The sequence below is a fragment of the Anthonomus grandis genome, chromosome 13, assembly GCF_022605725.1.
Source record: "Anthonomus grandis grandis chromosome 13, icAntGran1.3, whole genome shotgun sequence".
NCBI lineage: Eukaryota > Metazoa > Arthropoda > Insecta > Coleoptera > Curculionidae > Anthonomus > Anthonomus grandis.
In genome coordinates, this window is record NC_065558.1 from 15,346,693 (window position 1) to 15,366,642 (window position 19,950).

Consider the following 19,950-nt stretch of genomic DNA (forward strand, 5'->3'; position numbering starts at 1 on the left):
TATTTATAGTAGGAATTTTCATTGAATAACAATAAATTCATTTATAATAACACAGAAGAGGTAACATATCGACTTCACAACCTGTCATTACCGCATTGCATCGCGAGCTCATTGTGCCACTTATCCACTTCTTTAAACAAGATTAATAAATTATAAGTCTTCGGCGTGTGGAAATTTATTTCATTCATTAATTTTATTTTATTACATGAAACAGGTTACGGTATTTGCATTCTTTTATCAATGCGGTTTAATCACTTACCTTCTCATGTTTCCATAAGCATTATCCCCTATGGCAAATATATGCGGAGGTAACTCTCCAATCTTCCTCTCCTTATAAAGCTTAATCTGTTCAGCAGTGTATATGGGTAATATTTGATACGGATTAACCGCCACAAGAATAGACCCTGTGTAAGTCTAAAAACCACGATTTAATTGCAAACATATTAAAATAAAATAACCAGGCACACTTACATAAATGAGATTCTCATTGTAACGGATAAGGAGATTCCTTAATATTCCAGCTTCGTGGAGGTCTCCCAAGCCGATCATATCCTCCACCCCATGAGCGGAGGTCGCGTGCATCGCCTTGATCCGCCTGTCGTGGGCCAACCATTGTTCGTTACCATCATCATCACGCACGAAGACTCGCCTACCTTCTGCCTGGATAACTCTGGCTCCGATTGCCACATCGAATTCACCATTGGCGGTCGGTTCGATCCAGATATAATCACCCTAGAATAGAGAAAAGAGATTTTTAATTTAGGAATCTTTTTTTGAATTGAAAAACTAGTCTCTTGTCTTGGTGGTAAATAAAAAAGGTGAGGTTGTTCGAAAAAGTGGGATGTCGAAGAGATAGTTTTTAAGTAAATTGGTAATCCTTACTCCTTACTTTATCCCAAGTGTTATCTGAAAAAATATTGCTCTGTCGTCGGCATAAGATATTACAAATCCGTTCACAATTTTTAGATCTGGTAGTGAATTAATATACAAAAGAAGAGTAATGATCCGAGTACGGTTCCTTGAGGAATCCCAATCTTCACTTTCAGGTGATCACTCAAAATATTTTCTATTTTTAAAAATTGTTGTCTACTTGTTAAATAGTTTCTCAATAAATTGAAGACCGTGCCCCTCATACCGGACCTGGACAACATATCAAGAAGTCGGTCATGGGACACGGTATCAAAGGCCTTTGCCAGATCTAAGAATACCCCAATACACTTTTTATTATCGTCGAGTGAATTTGTAATTTATTTAGTAAGCTGACAGAGGGCGTCTATGGTACTAGATCCACTAAGAAAACCATATTGGTGTTTGGATATTAGGTTTTTTTTCTTTAAATATGTTAATAATCTGTCTTTAAGGCACTTTTCAAAGATTTTTGAACAATTATTTATTACGCTAATAGGTCAATAATTGATGATATTTGCCTTGTCTCCGGATTTAAAATTAGGCGAAACAACTGAAACATTAAATTGTTCAGGGACTTTACCTGTGCCAAAAGTTAGGTTAATAATGTGAACTAGGGGACGAGTTAAAGATTGATGTACCTTCTTAATAAATCTAGATGTAAAATTATCAATTCCAGGAGAACTATCATTCTTAAGATTATTTATTTGTATGATTACTTCGTTTTCATTTCAAATAAGGTAAACTACTCAATCAAGTTTTTGAGACAGCATGTCCTCTTAGAAAAGAAAGTGCCCGCAAGGTACCATGGTATAACAAGGCTCTCAATAGCCTCTTAAAGGTAGAAGATCGCTGGACAAGCACGAAAGAGAAGACACTAAAGCATCTCCTCGTGACTCACTTCCCAGAAGAGTGTGATGCGGTTACGAACCTCTTTGAGAACTATCAGCAACTTGATTGCCTAAACAAATAGTTACCGACACGGCTATCAAACGGGCAGTGAGTAAGTTTTGTCCATACAAGGCAGCTGGGCCAGACAGAATATTCTCAGAAATGCTGCAGTCGGGGCTAGACATAATCCTTCTTTAACTGAAGGATACCGAAGATCTGAAGAGCGGCAAATGTGGTCTTTGTCTTCAAAACGGGCAAAAAGGACTACTGCCTAGCCAAGTCTTGTAGGCCCATCAGTTTAACGTCCTTTCTAATGAAAGCCTTAGAGAGGATAGTTGACAAACATTTATCTGAGGTAATTCTGAAGGCAAATCCACTCCATGGGTCCGCGTATCCCAAAGGGCGAGGTACTGAAGCTGCTAGTTCAAAAAACCGATCAACAAAAAGGCGGTTGTACGAAAAATCTTTCAGGGCTAAGATCACAATTAATGTACCAGAAACCTCTGCAAATCAAGCAAGAGGTCAAGTACTTAAGCGTGTACCTGGACAGGAAGCTAACGTGGAGTAAGCACGTCACAGAGGTGGTTCACAAAGGAATTGCCATTTTGTGGCAAGTTCAAAGGGTAGTTCAAAGGGTAGGAAGTGGGGTATGAAGATTAACATCCTATATTGGCTATATACTGGTGTGATCTAGAATAATGTATGGCTCGGTGGTCTGGTGGACGGTAACAAAAAAGGCCTCAAATGCTCAAAAATTGGCTAAGCTGCAAAGGCTTGCCAGTTTCGGCATTATAGGTGCGATGAGAACCACACTAGATGCAGCGCTGAACATCCTCCTGAGTTTGCCGGAACTCCCATTGTGGATTCAGAGGGAGGCGCTGGCATCCTATGTAAGGATGAAGGATAACGCCATTTGGCAGCATTAACTCGGGGTATACATCAATCACGAACTGGTGAAGAAAAAAAATGCTTATTCTGCTACCTCTCAATGCAGAGGACATTGTATGGCTAGGAGGTTCCTTTCAGGTTGACCTAGCAAGCATGGAAGAATGGCCTAATAAAGGGTGGGCCATCTATTGGTCCGATTTTGACAGCCTGTCGATAGTGGCACTGTTGTTGATTATAGGTAAGTTCTATCCTTCCTGAACAAATATGAACCGGTTTTCTTTAGAACAACGCTTTAAAATACTGAAAACTTATTTTAAATGTCTCTCATGAGTGAAACAGTGCGAAAATTGCGTACAAAATTTGGAAGAAATCAAGCGCCCATCGCCCGTGCTATTGGAAAATTGGTGCGTAAAGTTCGTGAAACTAGGACGTGTACCGCATACACGTCCAGTGCGTACAGCTAAAGCAATCGCTGCAGTGACCGAAAGTGTTCGTCAAAACCCCAGAACATCGACCCGGCGCAGAAGTCAACAAGTGGCCATTTCACGAACCACTCTGAGGAGGATTTTGCACAAAGACCTCGGTATGTTTGCGTACAAAATCCAACTCATTCAGGAATTGAAACCGAATGACCTTCCACAACGTTTACGCTTCGCAGAGTGAACTTTAAATGAGTTGAACGATGACCCAAATTTCGCACGAAAAAATCATCTTTTCTGACGAAGCGCATTTTGATTTCGGCGGCTACGTTAACAAACAAAATTGCAGAATTTGGGGAACGGACAATCCACACGTCGTCGTACAAAAGCCAATGCAGCCAGCCCGAGTCACTGACGTGTGGTGTGGATTTTAGAGTGGTGGCGTGATTGGTCCTTTCTTTTTCGAAAATGCGGAAGGTCGCGCCGTGACAGTCGATGGTGAACGTTATCGCAACATGATAACTGACTTCTTGTGGCAAGAATTGGACGATATCGATCTCGACGAATTATGGTTTCAACAAGATGGCGCAACTTGTCATACCGCCGGGCATAGCATCAACCTTCTGCACAAGATTCAACAACCATGTGATTATCCGTTTCGGCGATGTCCATTGGCCTGCTCGCAGCTGCAATTTGACGCCGCTAGACTTTTTTCTGTGGGGTGCATTGAAGAGTGCAGTTCATGCCAACAATCCCCAAACAATTAATCACTTGAAACAGAATATTCGTGCCGAAATTGCCCAAATTGACCTGGAAACAGTGGACAAAGTGCTTGAAAATTGGTGTTCCAGGATGACCTAGTGCCGAGCCAGCCGTGGCCAACATTTCAATGAAATCATTTTCCATGGTTAGTCGGAAGAAACACTGCATCAAATAAAGCGAAATTTGTCGAAAAAAAATCAACTTTTGTCTATTTAATAATCTAATCAAAATGGGACCAATAGATGGCCCACCCTTTACAAAGGCTCGGTTTCGAAAGGTTTGCAAATGTGGTACACAGGCGGTACCAGAATGGTCCATAGAGTGTTGTCAAAAGTGTATCGTAGCGACACCGATCGAGGACAATTACTTACGCTTATTCGCTTGAAAGATATTCGATAGTTTTTCAACCGGAGGTATTGGTATTCGTCATTCTTGGAGATGTCTACAGGGAAATATATTAGACACGGCCGGGAAACGGAAATATTCATTAACTCGGAGAGCCAGGCTGCCTTAAAGGCCGTCCAAGCACCCGGGATCAATTTCAAACTAGTCCAAGGGTGCAGGGCACCTTAGGTAGGAGAAAAACAGTTCGACTGTGGTGGGCTCCGGGACACAGCCGAGTGGAGGGATTGGTATTACGTCACTTATAGAAAAAATCAATTTATACTCTATTTCAGAAGTGTGTAGAGCAATAAAACCTCATTAGGTATGCAAAAGTGGTACCTGGTGATCCACCAATATTTTATGCCACTACCTTAGTTGGGTATTAGTTTCAATGTAAAATTCTTTCTTTTCGTTGATTGCAGGTAGTGCCACCCGGTTTTGGGTCAATTTATGAGTTTTGCCCATTGTTACCCACTGATAAACATTGAAAACGGTTCGCCAAAGGCGTGCAACTGGGACTTGTTTTTTACCTTATAATTAATGTACTTAAATGCTATTTTATTTTAGAAAGTTACTTTTGTTTAAATGGAATAATATATTTTTTTCACAAATTTATTGAACATAATATGTAGAGTAAAACAGTTGAAAATGTCACTTTTGGATCTGGCACTTTTTGAACAGTGTATAACAATTTTAAATTATAATAGATTGTAGTCTTCTTCGTCATCTGACGAACTGTCATCACCTCTTGACATTATAATTAAAGGATCGACTGTCTGATCGATGAGGTTGTCAAGATCCCACATTTTGTCCTCTTGCTTAATTACATGCTGGACTGCTTTTCGCCAATTCTCTGGTGTCGCTTCCGTAATGGCTTGATCAAACAGTAGCTTAACATCTTTCATTTTAAAAGTCGTGTTTTGTCTTGCTACAAATCCTTTTACCTGCGCCCATATCAGTTCTATAGGATTTAGTTCGCAATGATATGGCGGTAAGCGCAGTACAGTTATATTATATTTTTCGGCTATATCTTCCACGGCGTATTTCATGAAACGAGTTTTGTGTAAGTTTGCTATTGCCAGCAGTTCTTTTTTTATCAAATTTGCTTCAAACGCAATACCTTTTGCAGTCAGCCAATCGATAATTTCTTGCTTTCTCCAACTTGAAGTTGGCGTCTTCTCTATTCGCCGTGAATGATAGCTTGCGTTATCCATAACCACCACCGAATTAGCCGGAAGAAATTTTATCATTTCACCAAAATAGTCCTCGAAAACGTCTGAGTTCATGTCTTCATGGTAATCTCCTGTGCGAGTCGACTCAAAGGTTAGCAGACCTTCTTTTAAAAATCCCTCTTCGCTTCCAATATGTGTGATTATAAGTCTTTTTCCTTTTCCCGAAGGTACTTTAATACCCGTAGACAGGCCTTCTATGAAAGCTTGGCGAGCACTGGTTATATTTTTGTCTTGCCACATTTTTTGGACTATATAACCTTCGTTAATCCACGTCTCATCAAGATAAAAAACTTTCTTTTGCTCCCTGCGGTACTGCTTGATACTTCTCAAGTATTGTCGTCTCCAACAAACAATTTCGTCGCTCTCCAGTAAAAGTGCTTTGCGGTTATGCTTTTCCCAGGCAAAATCCATATTTTTTAAAGTTTTCCATAAAAGTTTTCTACTTATCAACGGAATACTGTCATCTCGGCCAAGCTCCATTAAAATTTTGTCTAGGGTGGGTATTTCCTTTTTAAAATAAAAAGAGTGAACTTTTCTTCGAATTATACATTTAGCATTTTCATCAAGGACTTTTGTAGGTCGTCCTGGCTTTTGCTTGGGAGATTCCACTTGACCTGCTACTTTTCTTTCCCGCAACAATTTGAAAATGGTGGACTTTCCAATTCCACTCATTCGAGAACATTCTTCAACAATTTCTTGCATAGTAAAACTAGGGTAATCGTGTTTTATGCAATCATGTACATTTAAAATAATAACTTTTTCACCCAGCGATAGTGGAGAATTTTTAGTACATCTTTTCGTTGGACTGAATACCTCCATTTTTTAAATATTGGGATAATAATATTGTGATTACACTACAGCGTAGCAGTGACTACTAACGTTTAAAATATGATTTAAAAGTATTTATAGTCTGTATATATTACCTGACCCCATTTTATTTAGTATTTAATCTCTTTCAAAATAAAGGCATATAATCCGTGAAAATTAAATTCATAAATATTATAAGTACCTGCGCCTATGAACTACCACGAAATGTAGCCAAACAGAACGGAATTCCCCAGTTTATTGCTCTATACACTTCTGAAATAGAGTATAGAAATTACTATCTCACAAGCTCAAAAATTGAAAAGAAGAAGAAAATAGACTTATTCACGTATTTAAAAGAAATATGAACTCAAATCTGTAATGATACCGTTCGATATACTTAATTTAATTTAAGTTCAATAAGTTTTAAATACAATAATTTACTATAATAACAATAATAATTTATGATAAAAATACTTTGTCAAACTATTAATAAACCGTGAAATCATATAAAAAAAGTATTTTCGAATTAGGAAGGAGTTTTGATGGTATTATATAGCTGAAGATTTGCAAGATGGGTATATTGTGTTTATATTTTTAATTTAATTTAATTTTACTTTAATTTACTTTGATAACGGTAGTACATATAACTACCGAAACGTTGGTTCAAAATAGGTATTTTTTTAAAAAGTAGGTCTTCTCGTTGTTTTTATCGTTTTTTAATCTTAATATTCATAACAAAGTTAGGTAGGATATTGAAAAGAAGAAACGAGCTCAGAGATTAATAGAAATTAAACCTCAGCTCCTAAGTAAATAAAAAAATCTATTATACCTCAAGTAAATTATTGTATTTAAAACTTATTGAACCTAAATTAAATTAAGTATATCGAACGGTATCATTACAGATTTGAGTTCATATTTCTTTTAAATACATGAATAAGTCTATTTTCTTCTTTTTTTCAATTTGTTGAGCCTGTGAGATAGCAATTTCTAAATTGATTTTTGCTATACGTGACGTAATACCCAATAAAATAAGTATCTCCTGTTGTGCCCTAGTTGTGGCGTGGCAGAGGAAAAGGCATATCATTTTATAGGATAATGCAAGTGATGGTGTAGGATTAAGAGAGAAACTGGGAACATTAACGAGAGTAATATTTAAACAATTTTTAATCCTTTTAGATAATCTATAATATGGTGTTCTTAAGTTAGATGGAACGCGGGTGGAAATTCCACATGATGAAGCCGTTTTGTGATTGGAACGATTTGCATAAATCTCTAATAATATATAAAAAATCAATGCTGAAGACATTATTCTTAAGAGAGGAAAGATGTAACAACATGACTCTAATGTTCCCAAGTGTATGATAATTCGTTTAGTCTTGTTTTTAGTTTGTGAATTTTGTCAGCATTTTATAGCGGACTATTTGCACAAAACCAGTCTAGGGTCCGCTCATTGGCTAATAAAATCACAAAATTTAAATCGGGCTTAGATTTTCCCTTAAAAATCAGTGCAGAAGTAAAGCGCTATAAATATGATGGTAAGTCATTGATATATAAGTATGAAAAAGGAGCGCACCCAAAACGGATTCCTGAAGCACCCCATGCCGCTGTGGTAACGAATTTGAGAATTCATTATTAACTAAAACTCTCTGCTTTCTATCAAAGAGATAAAAAGTAGAGAGTGAAATTTGTACATAAAGTTGTAAAAGATGTTGAAAAAAGAAGACTGAATAATTTCTCATTGAGAGATATTACAAATGCCGGAAGCGATTTAAACAGCCCAGGGGGCTCAGATGGTTTACCGATTTGATCTCTTGTACTTGCTTTTCTCGTTGATTCAAAATGATCGTCGTAATGCCCTGAAATTCTTTTAACAACAACTTTTTAGCCGAAATTGGCGTTTTTTTTGTTCAGGAAAAATTCATAAAAAATTACTTTTAATGGATTTCTGCGTAACTGTTGTGTGCCTCTATTATGTCTATATTAACCCATTTAAACTGAAACAACCGTTAAAGCAATAAAACAATAATCGTAATTTCAAAGTTACACTTGAACTTTACAATCCAAGGCGAAAAGGTATACGACAGGTGACTGATGAATAACAGATGCTCTTGGAAGAAGTGGGCTTGGCACTTTGTTGAATATTTTAATAATAAATAAATATTGATTGGCCGCGGTAAAGAGAAAATTAAAATTCCCAGCCACGTTCAGGTTTCTTTTGCGTGCAGGTATTTAAACAAATTTGTCACATTAGAAGAATCAATGGACTGCAAGATTTTTATGGTTAACTCTTTGTTGATATTGTTACTATGGTGAACCTTAACAGGTTTTAGAGAATTACAGAAACATTTTTTAACAACAAATTGTAAAAAAAATGCATATCTACAGTAAAAAGCTATTTCGAGTGAATTTTAATTTTTTATGAATGTACAAAAATTAATTATTAATATCTTTAAAAAGGAAATTAATCATAATAAAATAACACGCTATTCGATTCAAATACAGGAATGAAAATAAATAGATAATATACAGAGTGGCATAAAAGACGCGCATAATGCATATCGTATACGAAAAAGGGACTTGATGAATGCTGTTTAGAAAAATAATCCCCACATTTCTATTTGCTTGAATTTTTTCATGTCATTTCTGCTTTCATGGCCTTTGAGACCAACTATTGTATTTTTTAGTGACTCTTGAACAGTAATAACATTACTTAAACAATATATCTACCTATGTAACTCTGTTTCATTTTAACTTTGCCGCTCTATGGATAGGATTGTGGACTATCTTGTCAGTTACTATATTTAAAATGTACTTCTTTTTTTTATTTACATTATTTATTATATTATTTATTGATTTGTATAGGTGTTGTTTTTTAGACAATTATTTTTTTATTATTTTCTTTTTTTTGTTGACTTTAAACTTTATGTTTCTACGATATTACTTAATTTTTTTTTGTATTTCCTGTAATTATTATATATAATATACTGTTTAAATATATCCCTATTTATATAGTACCCTTAATACTTTTATTATAGAGAAGCTGAAGAGCCAGTTAGGACATTTTCGCTACCTTAAGATGAGCTATAGTGTAAATAAATTTAAAATCTTCAAAAGAAAATTAATCAGGAACTCAAAATAGGCACCTCTTACTTAAGTCACTGTCAAGAAAACATCTTGACTTAAATGGTAAGTAGGTAGTAAAAGAGATTTCTGCTCTCTAGTTCGTAGTTCTCTATTGTCTTGAAAATAGTTAAAAATAAGTGAAAATTTTAAATACAAATAAAGTTGTCCCAGTAATGTAACCAAACCATGACAGAACAAATTCATGCAGGTAGAAATAAGGGGAATAATTTACTGAACAGTTTTTATAAATAAAGGTCACTTTTTCGTATACCAGTAAATTAAAAAAATTACAGTGAATATGCGGACTTTTAGCCAGTCTGTACTTAAGATGAACTAATCTGTTTTTGAAGGTGGTAGACAATGGTACAGTGAAAACATCTTGTCGGACTTGCATTGTCTTATTTATTTATTGTAACACGACGTTTCGGTTGGTAAGTATCTCCAACCGTTATCAAGTGTAAACTGAAAGCAAACTATTATTCTATAGGCTTATATACTAGATGTGTGCAGCGATATGGAAGGGAAGGGAAGGGAGGGAAAGTCATCCGTGAAAAAGAGTTGGAGGGGGGAAGGACACGCGTCTCTCTAGATCCTACACTGTCCTGAGAGTAGAGGCTTCCAGATGTTGGGTATATCGACGCTTGGCTGGCTGAAGATCCTCTGATTCTGTGAAATGAAAGCTGCCTCTACGAACTTCCTCTTCCGCCAGTGCTGTTCCTTGTGCAGAATCTTGGCTTCTGACCAATGGATATTGTGTCCATTATGCCACGCGTGCTCTGCTATCCCGGATTTGGAAACCTCTCCTCTTTGGGTCCAGCTGCGATGTTCCTTCGCTCTGATTTCTAGGGGGCGCTTCGTTTCACCTATGTATGAGTCACCGCACTCACATGGGATCCGGTAGACGCAATTTTTGGTATCCACCATGCCATCTGGTTTGGTCTTTGAAACCACGCTTCTGATAGTGGTGCTAGATCTAAAGGCAGTTCTAATATTGTACTTGCTGGCAATGCGTCGGATTTGTTCCGATGTACCCCTAATGTAAGGTATGGGTAGAAGTCTGGTTGTCGTGGTGGCCTCGTCTCTGATTTGATTTGGACGCGTCCTTTGGATGGTCCTACTTATTAGCTTCTTTGGATATCCATTCTGTTGTAGGTCTTTGTAGATGGTATCCACTTCAGTCTTGAGATCCTCGTCGTTTCTACAGATGGTTCGAGCTCTATTGTAGAGGGATCTTATGATGCCTACTTTGGTGGTTGCAGGATGGTTGGACTCATAGTGCAGATACTGGCCCGTGTGTGTTGGTTTTCTATAAACTGAAGTTCGTAGATTTCCGCCGACCTTTTTAACGAGAACATCTAGAAAAGGTAGAGCTGAGTCCTTTTCTGTCTCCATCGTGAATTTGATTGTTGGTCTGAAACTGTTGAGGTGAAGCAGAAACTCCTGAAGTGCTTTTTCCTCTTTGTCCCAGATGATGAAGGTGTCGTCCACATATCGAAGCCAGAGCTTCGGTTTGCACCGGGAGGCATCTATTGCATGTTCCTCAAACCATTCCATGAAGATGTTTGCTATTACTGGGGAAAGAGATGAACCCATCGGAAGTCCTTCGTCTTGGGCGTAGAATCTATCCTTGACCTGAAAGTAAGAATTACGAAGACAGATCTCCAAAAGTTCCATCACCCCGTCCAGAGGCAGTGTGGTCCGAGTTGAGAAAGCTGCATCCTTGCTTAGTTTGTCTCGGATGATGTTAAGAGACTCTCCTATGGGTACATTGGTGTAGAGACTTTCGACATCAAAACTCACCAATCTGTCATTGGTCTCGACTTCGATCCCTCCAAGAAGGTCTACAAAGTGGGCAGAGTTACGCACGAAAGACGCTGCATTTCCCTGGATCGGTCTAATGATCTCCAAAAGGAATTTCGAGAGTTCTGATGTCGGCGAATTTCTAGAGCTCGTGATGGGCCGCAGAGGCATTTGCTCCTTATGAATCTTGGGTAGTCCGTATAGGTGTGGAGGTTTGCTATAATGTGGTGTCAGCCTAAAGCGTACCGCATCCGACAATGTTGAGGAGTACTTTTTAAGTGCTCTGTAAATTCGACCTTCTATGGTTGTCGTCGGATCCTTAGATAGTAGCCTGTATTCGCCTTTGTTCAAAACTTCCTCAACTTTGTTTTCGTAGGTTTCCAGGTCCATAATCACAGTTGCATTGCCCTTATCTGCAGGAAGAATTTTGATGTTCTTTTCACTTCTGAGGTTCCTGAGAGCTGTTTCCTCTTCTTTGCTGATGTTCTGCAAAGGTTTCTGTTTTTTAAGTGAGTCTAGAGCAACCCTTACCTCGTGTCGAAATTCATCGGCCACAGGACGTGGTAGGTGGATTGATTCTACTGAGGACACTATGTCTATAAAGGATGGTTTTGAGGATATAGCGAAGTTTAATCCTCTGTTTAACACCTTCTGTTCAGCATCGGTAAGGGTTCTTTTTGACACATTAACGATGGTGGCGGGGAGGTTAGAGGTTGGTGCTGGTTGAGTCCTGTTGGTTCGTCTGGATTTAAGGTTTTGGAGTTTTGAAAGGTGGCTTGCTCTTAGCTTTTCTCTTAGTTTTTGGCAAGTGAAGTCTATTTTGTCAAAGATTGGTTGATAGTCTTCCTCCAATGTAACTTCTTTGATTTCTTCGAATCGCTGAATGCATTCGATTTCTATTTTTGCTTTCTTCCAACGGTGGTAGCTAAGTTGAGATCGCAGCAGCTCCATACTAGCACGTTCAAGAATACGTTCTGATCTTCTACCTGGTATAGCGGTTTTGAGACGTAGACCAGTAGGAATGACATTGGCGTCTCTTGTCTCTCGCAGGAAGCTGATGTGTTCCTCCTCCTTGGTCATCTTTATCTTGGTTTTCTCAAAGCCTCTAAATAGGTTGCTGGTTCCGGGTCCGTACCGGTTATCCAATCTGTTTTTGAAGGTGGTAGACAATGGTACAGTGAAAACATCTTGTCGGACTTGCATTGTCTTATTTATTTATTGTAACACGACGTTTCGGTTGGTAAGTATCTCCAACCGTTATCAAGTGTAAACTGAAAGCAAACTATTATTCTATAGGCTTATATACTAGATGTGTGCAGCGATATGGAAGGGAAGGGAAGGGAGGGAAAGTCATCCGTGAAAAAGAGTTGGAGGGGGGAAGGACACGCGTCTCTCTAGATCCTACACTGTCCTGAGAGTAGAGGCTTCCAGATGTTGGGTATATCGACGCTTGGCTGGCTGAAGATCCTCTGATTCTGTGAAATGAAAGCTGCCTCTACGAACTTCCTCTTCCGCCAGTGCTGTTCCTTGTGCAGAATCTTGGCTTCTGACCAATGGATATTGTGTCCATTATGCCACGCGTGCTCTGCTATCCCGGATTTGGAAACCTCTCCTCTTTGGGTCCAGCTGCGATGTTCCTTCGCTCTGATTTCTAGGGGGCGCTTCGTTTCACCTATGTATGAGTCACCGCACTCACATGGGATCCGGTAGACGCAATTTTTGGTATCCACCATGCCATCTGGTTTGGTCTTTGAAACCACGCTTCTGATAGTGGTGCTAGATCTAAAGGCAGTTCTAATATTGTACTTGCTGGCAATGCGTCGGATTTGTTCCGATGTACCCCTAATGTAAGGTATGGGTAGAAGTCTGGTTGTCGTGGTGGCCTCGTCTCTGATTTGATTTGGACGCGTCCTTTGGATGGTCCTACTTATTAGCTTCTTTGGATATCCATTCTGTTGTAGGTCTTTGTAGATGGTATCCACTTCAGTCTTGAGATCCTCGTCGTTTCTACAGATGGTTCGAGCTCTATTGTAGAGGGATCTTATGATGCCTACTTTGGTGGTTGCAGGATGGTTGGACTCATAGTGCAGATACTGGCCCGTGTGTGTTGGTTTTCTATAAACTGAAGTTCGTAGATTTCCGCCGACCTTTTTAACGAGAACATCTAGAAAAGGTAGAGCTGAGTCCTTTTCTGTCTCCATCGTGAATTTGATTGTTGGTCTGAAACTGTTGAGGTGAAGCAGAAACTCCTGAAGTGCTTTTTCCTCTTTGTCCCAGATGATGAAGGTGTCGTCCACATATCGAAGCCAGAGCTTCGGTTTGCACCGGGAGGCATCTATTGCATGTTCCTCAAACCATTCCATGAAGATGTTTGCTATTACTGGGGAAAGAGATGAACCCATCGGAAGTCCTTCGTCTTGGGCGTAGAATCTATCCTTGACCTGAAAGTAAGAATTACGAAGACAGATCTCCAAAAGTTCCATCACCCCGTCCAGAGGCAGTGTGGTCCGAGTTGAGAAAGCTGCATCCTTGCTTAGTTTGTCTCGGATGATGTTAAGAGACTCTCCTATGGGTACATTGGTGTAGAGACTTTCGACATCAAAACTCACCAATCTGTCATTGGTCTCGACTTCGATCCCTCCAAGAAGGTCTACAAAGTGGGCAGAGTTACGCACGAAAGACGCTGCATTTCCCTGGATCGGTCTAATGATCTCCAAAAGGAATTTCGAGAGTTCTGATGTCGGCGAATTTCTAGAGCTCGTGATGGGCCGCAGAGGCATTTGCTCCTTATGAATCTTGGGTAGTCCGTATAGGTGTGGAGGTTTGCTATAATGTGGTGTCAGCCTAAAGCGTACCGCATCCGACAATGTTGAGGAGTACTTTTTAAGTGCTCTGTAAATTCGACCTTCTATGGTTGTCGTCGGATCCTTAGATAGTAGCCTGTATTCGCCTTTGTTCAAAACTTCCTCAACTTTGTTTTCGTAGGTTTCCAGGTCCATAATCACAGTTGCATTGCCCTTATCTGCAGGAAGAATTTTGATGTTCTTTTCACTTCTGAGGTTCCTGAGAGCTGTTTCCTCTTCTTTGCTGATGTTCTGCAAAGGTTTCTGTTTTTTAAGTGAGTCTAGAGCAACCCTTACCTCGTGTCGAAATTCATCGGCCACAGGACGTGGTAGGTGGATTGATTCTACTGAGGACACTATGTCTATAAAGGATGGTTTTGAGGATATAGCGAAGTTTAATCCTCTGTTTAACACCTTCTGTTCAGCATCGGTAAGGGTTCTTTTTGACACATTAACGATGGTGGCGGGGAGGTTAGAGGTTGGTGCTGGTTGAGTCCTGTTGGTTCGTCTGGATTTAAGGTTTTGGAGTTTTGAAAGGTGGCTTGCTCTTAGCTTTTCTCTTAGTTTTTGGCAAGTGAAGTCTATTTTGTCAAAGATTGGTTGATAGTCTTCCTCCAATGTAACTTCTTTGATTTCTTCGAATCGCTGAATGCATTCGATTTCTATTTTTGCTTTCTTCCAACGGTGGTAGCTAAGTTGAGATCGCAGCAGCTCCATACTAGCACGTTCAAGAATACGTTCTGATCTTCTACCTGGTATAGCGGTTTTGAGACGTGTTAACAGAAGGTGTTAAACAGAGGATTAAACTTCGCTATATCCTCAAAACCATCCTTTATAGACATAGTGTCCTCAGTAGAATCAATCCACCTACCACGTCCTGTGGCCGATGAATTTCGACACGAGGTAAGGGTTGCTCTAGACTCACTTAAAAAACAGAAACCTTTGCAGAACATCAGCAAAGAAGAGGAAACAGCTCTCAGGAACCTCAGAAGTGAAAAGAACATCAAAATTCTTCCTGCAGATAAGGGCAATGCAACTGTGATTATGGACCTGGAAACCTACGAAAACAAAGTTGAGGAAGTTTTGAACAAAGGCGAATACAGGCTACTATCTAAGGATCCGACGACAACCATAGAAGGTCGAATTTACAGAGCACTTAAAAAGTACTCCTCAACATTGTCGGATGCGGTACGCTTTAGGCTGACACCACATTATAGCAAACCTCCACACCTATACGGACTACCCAAGATTCATAAGGAGCAAATGCCTCTGCGGCCCATCACGAGCTCTAGAAATTCGCCGACATCAGAACTCTCGAAATTCCTTTTGGAGATCATTAGACCGATCCAGGGAAATGCAGCGTCTTTCGTGCGTAACTCTGCCCACTTTGTAGACCTTCTTGGAGGGATCGAAGTCGAGACCAATGACAGATTGGTGAGTTTTGATGTCGAAAGTCTCTACACCAATGTACCCATAGGAGAGTCTCTTAACATCATCCGAGACAAACTAAGCAAGGATGCAGCTTTCTCAACTCGGACCACACTGCCTCTGGACGGGGTGATGGAACTTTTGGAGATCTGTCTTCGTAATTCTTACTTTCAGGTCAAGGATAGATTCTACGCCCAAGACGAAGGACTTCCGATGGGTTCATCTCTTTCCCCAGTAATAGCAAACATCTTCATGGAATGGTTTGAGGAACATGCAATAGATGCCTCCCGGTGCAAACCGAAGCTCTGGCTTCGATATGTGGACGACACCTTCATCATCTGGGACAAAGAGGAAAAAGCACTTCAGGAGTTTCTGCTTCACCTCAACAGTTTCAGACCAACAATCAAATTCACGATGGAGACAGAAAAGGACTCAGCTCTACCTTTTCTAGATGTTCTCGTTAAAAAGGTCGGCGGAAATCTACGAACTTCAGTTTATAGAAAACCAACACACACGGGCCAGTATCTGCACTATGAGTCCAACCATCCTGCAACCACCAAAGTAGGCATCATAAGATCCCTCTACAATAGAGCTCGAACCATCTGTAGAAACGACGAGGATCTCAAGACTGAAGTGGATACCATCTACAAAGACCTACAACAGAATGGATATCCAAAGAAGCTAATAAGTAGGACCATCCAAAGGACGCGTCCAAATCAAATCAGAGACGAGGCCACCACGACAACCAGACTTCTACCCATACCTTACATTAGGGGTACATCGGAACAAATCCGACGCATTGCCAGCAAGTACAATATTAGAACTGCCTTTAGATCTAGCACCACTATCAGAAGCGTGGTTTCAAAGACCAAACCAGATGGCATGGTGGATACCAAAAATTGCGTCTACCGGATCCCATGTGAGTGCGGTGACTCATACATAGGTGAAACGAAGCGCCCCCTAGAAATCAGAGCGAAGGAACATCGCAGCTGGACCCAAAGAGGAGAGGTTTCCAAATCCGGGATAGCAGAGCACGCGTGGCATAATGGACACAATATCCATTGGTCAGAAGCCAAGATTCTGCACAAGGAACAGCACTGGCGGAAGAGGAAGTTCGTAGAGGCAGCTTTCATTTCACAGAATCAGAGGATCTTCAGCCAGCCAAGCGTCGATATACCCAACATCTGGAAGCCTCTACTCTCAGGACAGTGTAGGATCTAGAGAGACGCGTGTCCTTCCCCCCTCCAACTCTTTTTCACGGATGACTTTCCCTCCCTTCCCTTCCCTTCCATATCGCTGCACACATCTAGTATATAAGCCTATAGAATAATAGTTTGCTTTCAGTTTACACTTGATAACGGTTGGAGATACTTACCAACCGAAACGTCGTGTTACAATAAATAAATAAGACAATGCAAGTCCGACAAGATGTTTTCACTGTACCATTGTCTACCACCTTCAAAAACAGATTGGATAACCGGTACGGACCCGGAACCAGCAACCTATTTAGAGGCTTTGAGAAAACCAAGATAAAGATGACCAAGGAGGAGGAACACATCAGCTTCCTGCGAGAGACAAGAGACGCCAATGTCATTCCTACTGGTCTACGTCTCAAAAACCGCTATACCAGGTAGAAGATCAGAACGTATTCTTGAACGTGCTAGTATGGAGCTGCTGCGATCTCAACTTAGCTACCACCGTTGGAAGAAAGCAAAAATAGAAATCGAATGCATTCAGCGATTCGAAGAAATCAAAGAAGTTACATTGGAGGAAGACTATCAACCAATCTTTGACAAAATAGACTTCACTTGCCAAAAACTAAGAGAAAAGCTAAGAGCAAGCCACCTTTCAAAACTCCAAAACCTTAAATCCAGACGAACCAACAGGACTCAACCAGCACCAACCTCTAACCTCCCCGCCACCATCGTTAATGTGTCAAAAAGAACCCTTACCGATGCTGAACAGAAGGTGTTAAACAGAGGATTAAACTTCGCTATATCCTCAAAACCATCCTTTATAGACATAGTGTCCTCAGTAGAATCAATCCACCTACCACGTCCTGTGGCCGATGAATTTCGACACGAGGTAAGGGTTGCTCTAGACTCACTTAAAAAACAGAAACCTTTGCAGAACATCAGCAAAGAAGAGGAAACAGCTCTCAGGAACCTCAGAAGTGAAAAGAACATCAAAATTCTTCCTGCAGATAAGGGCAATGCAACTGTGATTATGGACCTGGAAACCTACGAAAACAAAGTTGAGGAAGTTTTGAACAAAGGCGAATACAGGCTACTATCTAAGGATCCGACGACAACCATAGAAGGTCGAATTTACAGAGCACTTAAAAAGTACTCCTCAACATTGTCGGATGCGGTACGCTTTAGGCTGACACCACATTATAGCAAACCTCCACACCTATACGGACTACCCAAGATTCATAAGGAGCAAATGCCTCTGCGGCCCATCACGAGCTCTAGAAATTCGCCGACATCAGAACTCTCGAAATTCCTTTTGGAGATCATTAGACCGATCCAGGGAAATGCAGCGTCTTTCGTGCGTAACTCTGCCCACTTTGTAGACCTTCTTGGAGGGATCGAAGTCGAGACCAATGACAGATTGGTGAGTTTTGATGTCGAAAGTCTCTACACCAATGTACCCATAGGAGAGTCTCTTAACATCATCCGAGACAAACTAAGCAAGGATGCAGCTTTCTCAACTCGGACCACACTGCCTCTGGACGGGGTGATGGAACTTTTGGAGATCTGTCTTCGTAATTCTTACTTTCAGGTCAAGGATAGATTCTACGCCCAAGACGAAGGACTTCCGATGGGTTCATCTCTTTCCCCAGTAATAGCAAACATCTTCATGGAATGGTTTGAGGAACATGCAATAGATGCCTCCCGGTGCAAACCGAAGCTCTGGCTTCGATATGTGGACGACACCTTCATCATCTGGGACAAAGAGGAAAAAGCACTTCAGGAGTTTCTGCTTCACCTCAACAGTTTCAGACCAACAATCAAATTCACGATGGAGACAGAAAAGGACTCAGCTCTACCTTTTCTAGATGTTCTCGTTAAAAAGGTCGGCGGAAATCTACGAACTTCAGTTTATAGAAAACCAACACACACGGGCCAGTATCTGCACTATGAGTCCAACCATCCTGCAACCACCAAAGTAGGCATCATAAGATCCCTCTACAATAGAGCTCGAACCATCTGTAGAAACGACGAGGATCTCAAGACTGAAGTGGATACCATCTACAAAGACCTACAACAGAATGGATATCCAAAGAAGCTAATAAGTAGGACCATCCAAAGGACGCGTCCAAATCAAATCAGAGACGAGGCCACCACGACAACCAGACTTCTACCCATACCTTACATTAGGGGTACATCGGAACAAATCCGACGCATTGCCAGCAAGTACAATATTAGAACTGCCTTTAGATCTAGCACCACTATCAGAAGCGTGGTTTCAAAGACCAAACCAGATGGCATGGTGGATACCAAAAATTGCGTCTACCGGATCCCATGTGAGTGCGGTGACTCATACATAGGTGAAACGAAGCGCCCCCTAGAAATCAGAGCGAAGGAACATCGCAGCTGGACCCAAAGAGGAGAGGTTTCCAAATCCGGGATAGCAGAGCACGCGTGGCATAATGGACACAATATCCATTGGTCAGAAGCCAAGATTCTGCACAAGGAACAGCACTGGCGGAAGAGGAAGTTCGTAGAGGCAGCTTTCATTTCACAGAATCAGAGGATCTTCAGCCAGCCAAGCGTCGATATACCCAACATCTGGAAGCCTCTACTCTCAGGACAGTGTAGGATCTAGAGAGACGCGTGTCCTTCCCCCCTCCAACTCTTTTTCACGGATGACTTTCCCTCCCTTCCCTTCCCTTCCATATCGCTGCACACATCTAGTATATAAGCCTATAGAATAATAGTTTGCTTTCAGTTTACACTTGATAACGGTTGGAGATACTTACCAACCGAAACGTCGTGTTACAATAAATAAATAAGACAATGCAAGTCCGACAAGATGTTTTCACTGTACCATTGTCTACCACCTTCAAAAACAGATTGGATAACCGGTACGGACCCGGAACCAGCAACCTATTTAGAGGCTTTGAGAAAACCAAGATAAAGATGACCAAGGAGGAGGAACACATCAGCTTCCTGCGAGAGACAAGAGACGCCAATGTCATTCCTACTGGTCTACGTCTCAAAACCGCTATACCAGGTAGAAGATCAGAACGTATTCTTGAACGTGCTAGTATGGAGCTGCTGCGATCTCAACTTAGCTACCACCGTTGGAAGAAAGCAAAAATAGAAATCGAATGCATTCAGCGATTCGAAGAAATCAAAGAAGTTACATTGGAGGAAGACTATCAACCAATCTTTGACAAAATAGACTTCACTTGCCAAAAACTAAGAGAAAAGCTAAGAGCAAGCCACCTTTCAAAACTCC

General features: G+C 40.6%; 1 protein-coding gene across 1 annotated transcript in view; it reads right to left on the reverse strand.

The window, feature by feature from the left end:
- The window catches only part of LOC126743537 (myosin-VIIa), a 97,256-nt gene that overhangs the window by 41,496 nt on the left and 35,810 nt on the right, over positions 1-19,950 (reverse strand). Inside the window, exons 3-4 of the mRNA XM_050450671.1 lie at positions 472-732; positions 260-414 (exon numbers count right to left, since the gene is read on the reverse strand). Of these exons, the coding sequence (XP_050306628.1) occupies positions 260-414; positions 472-732 (416 nt within the window). The remainder of the gene's footprint in view (positions 1-259; positions 415-471; positions 733-19,950) is intronic.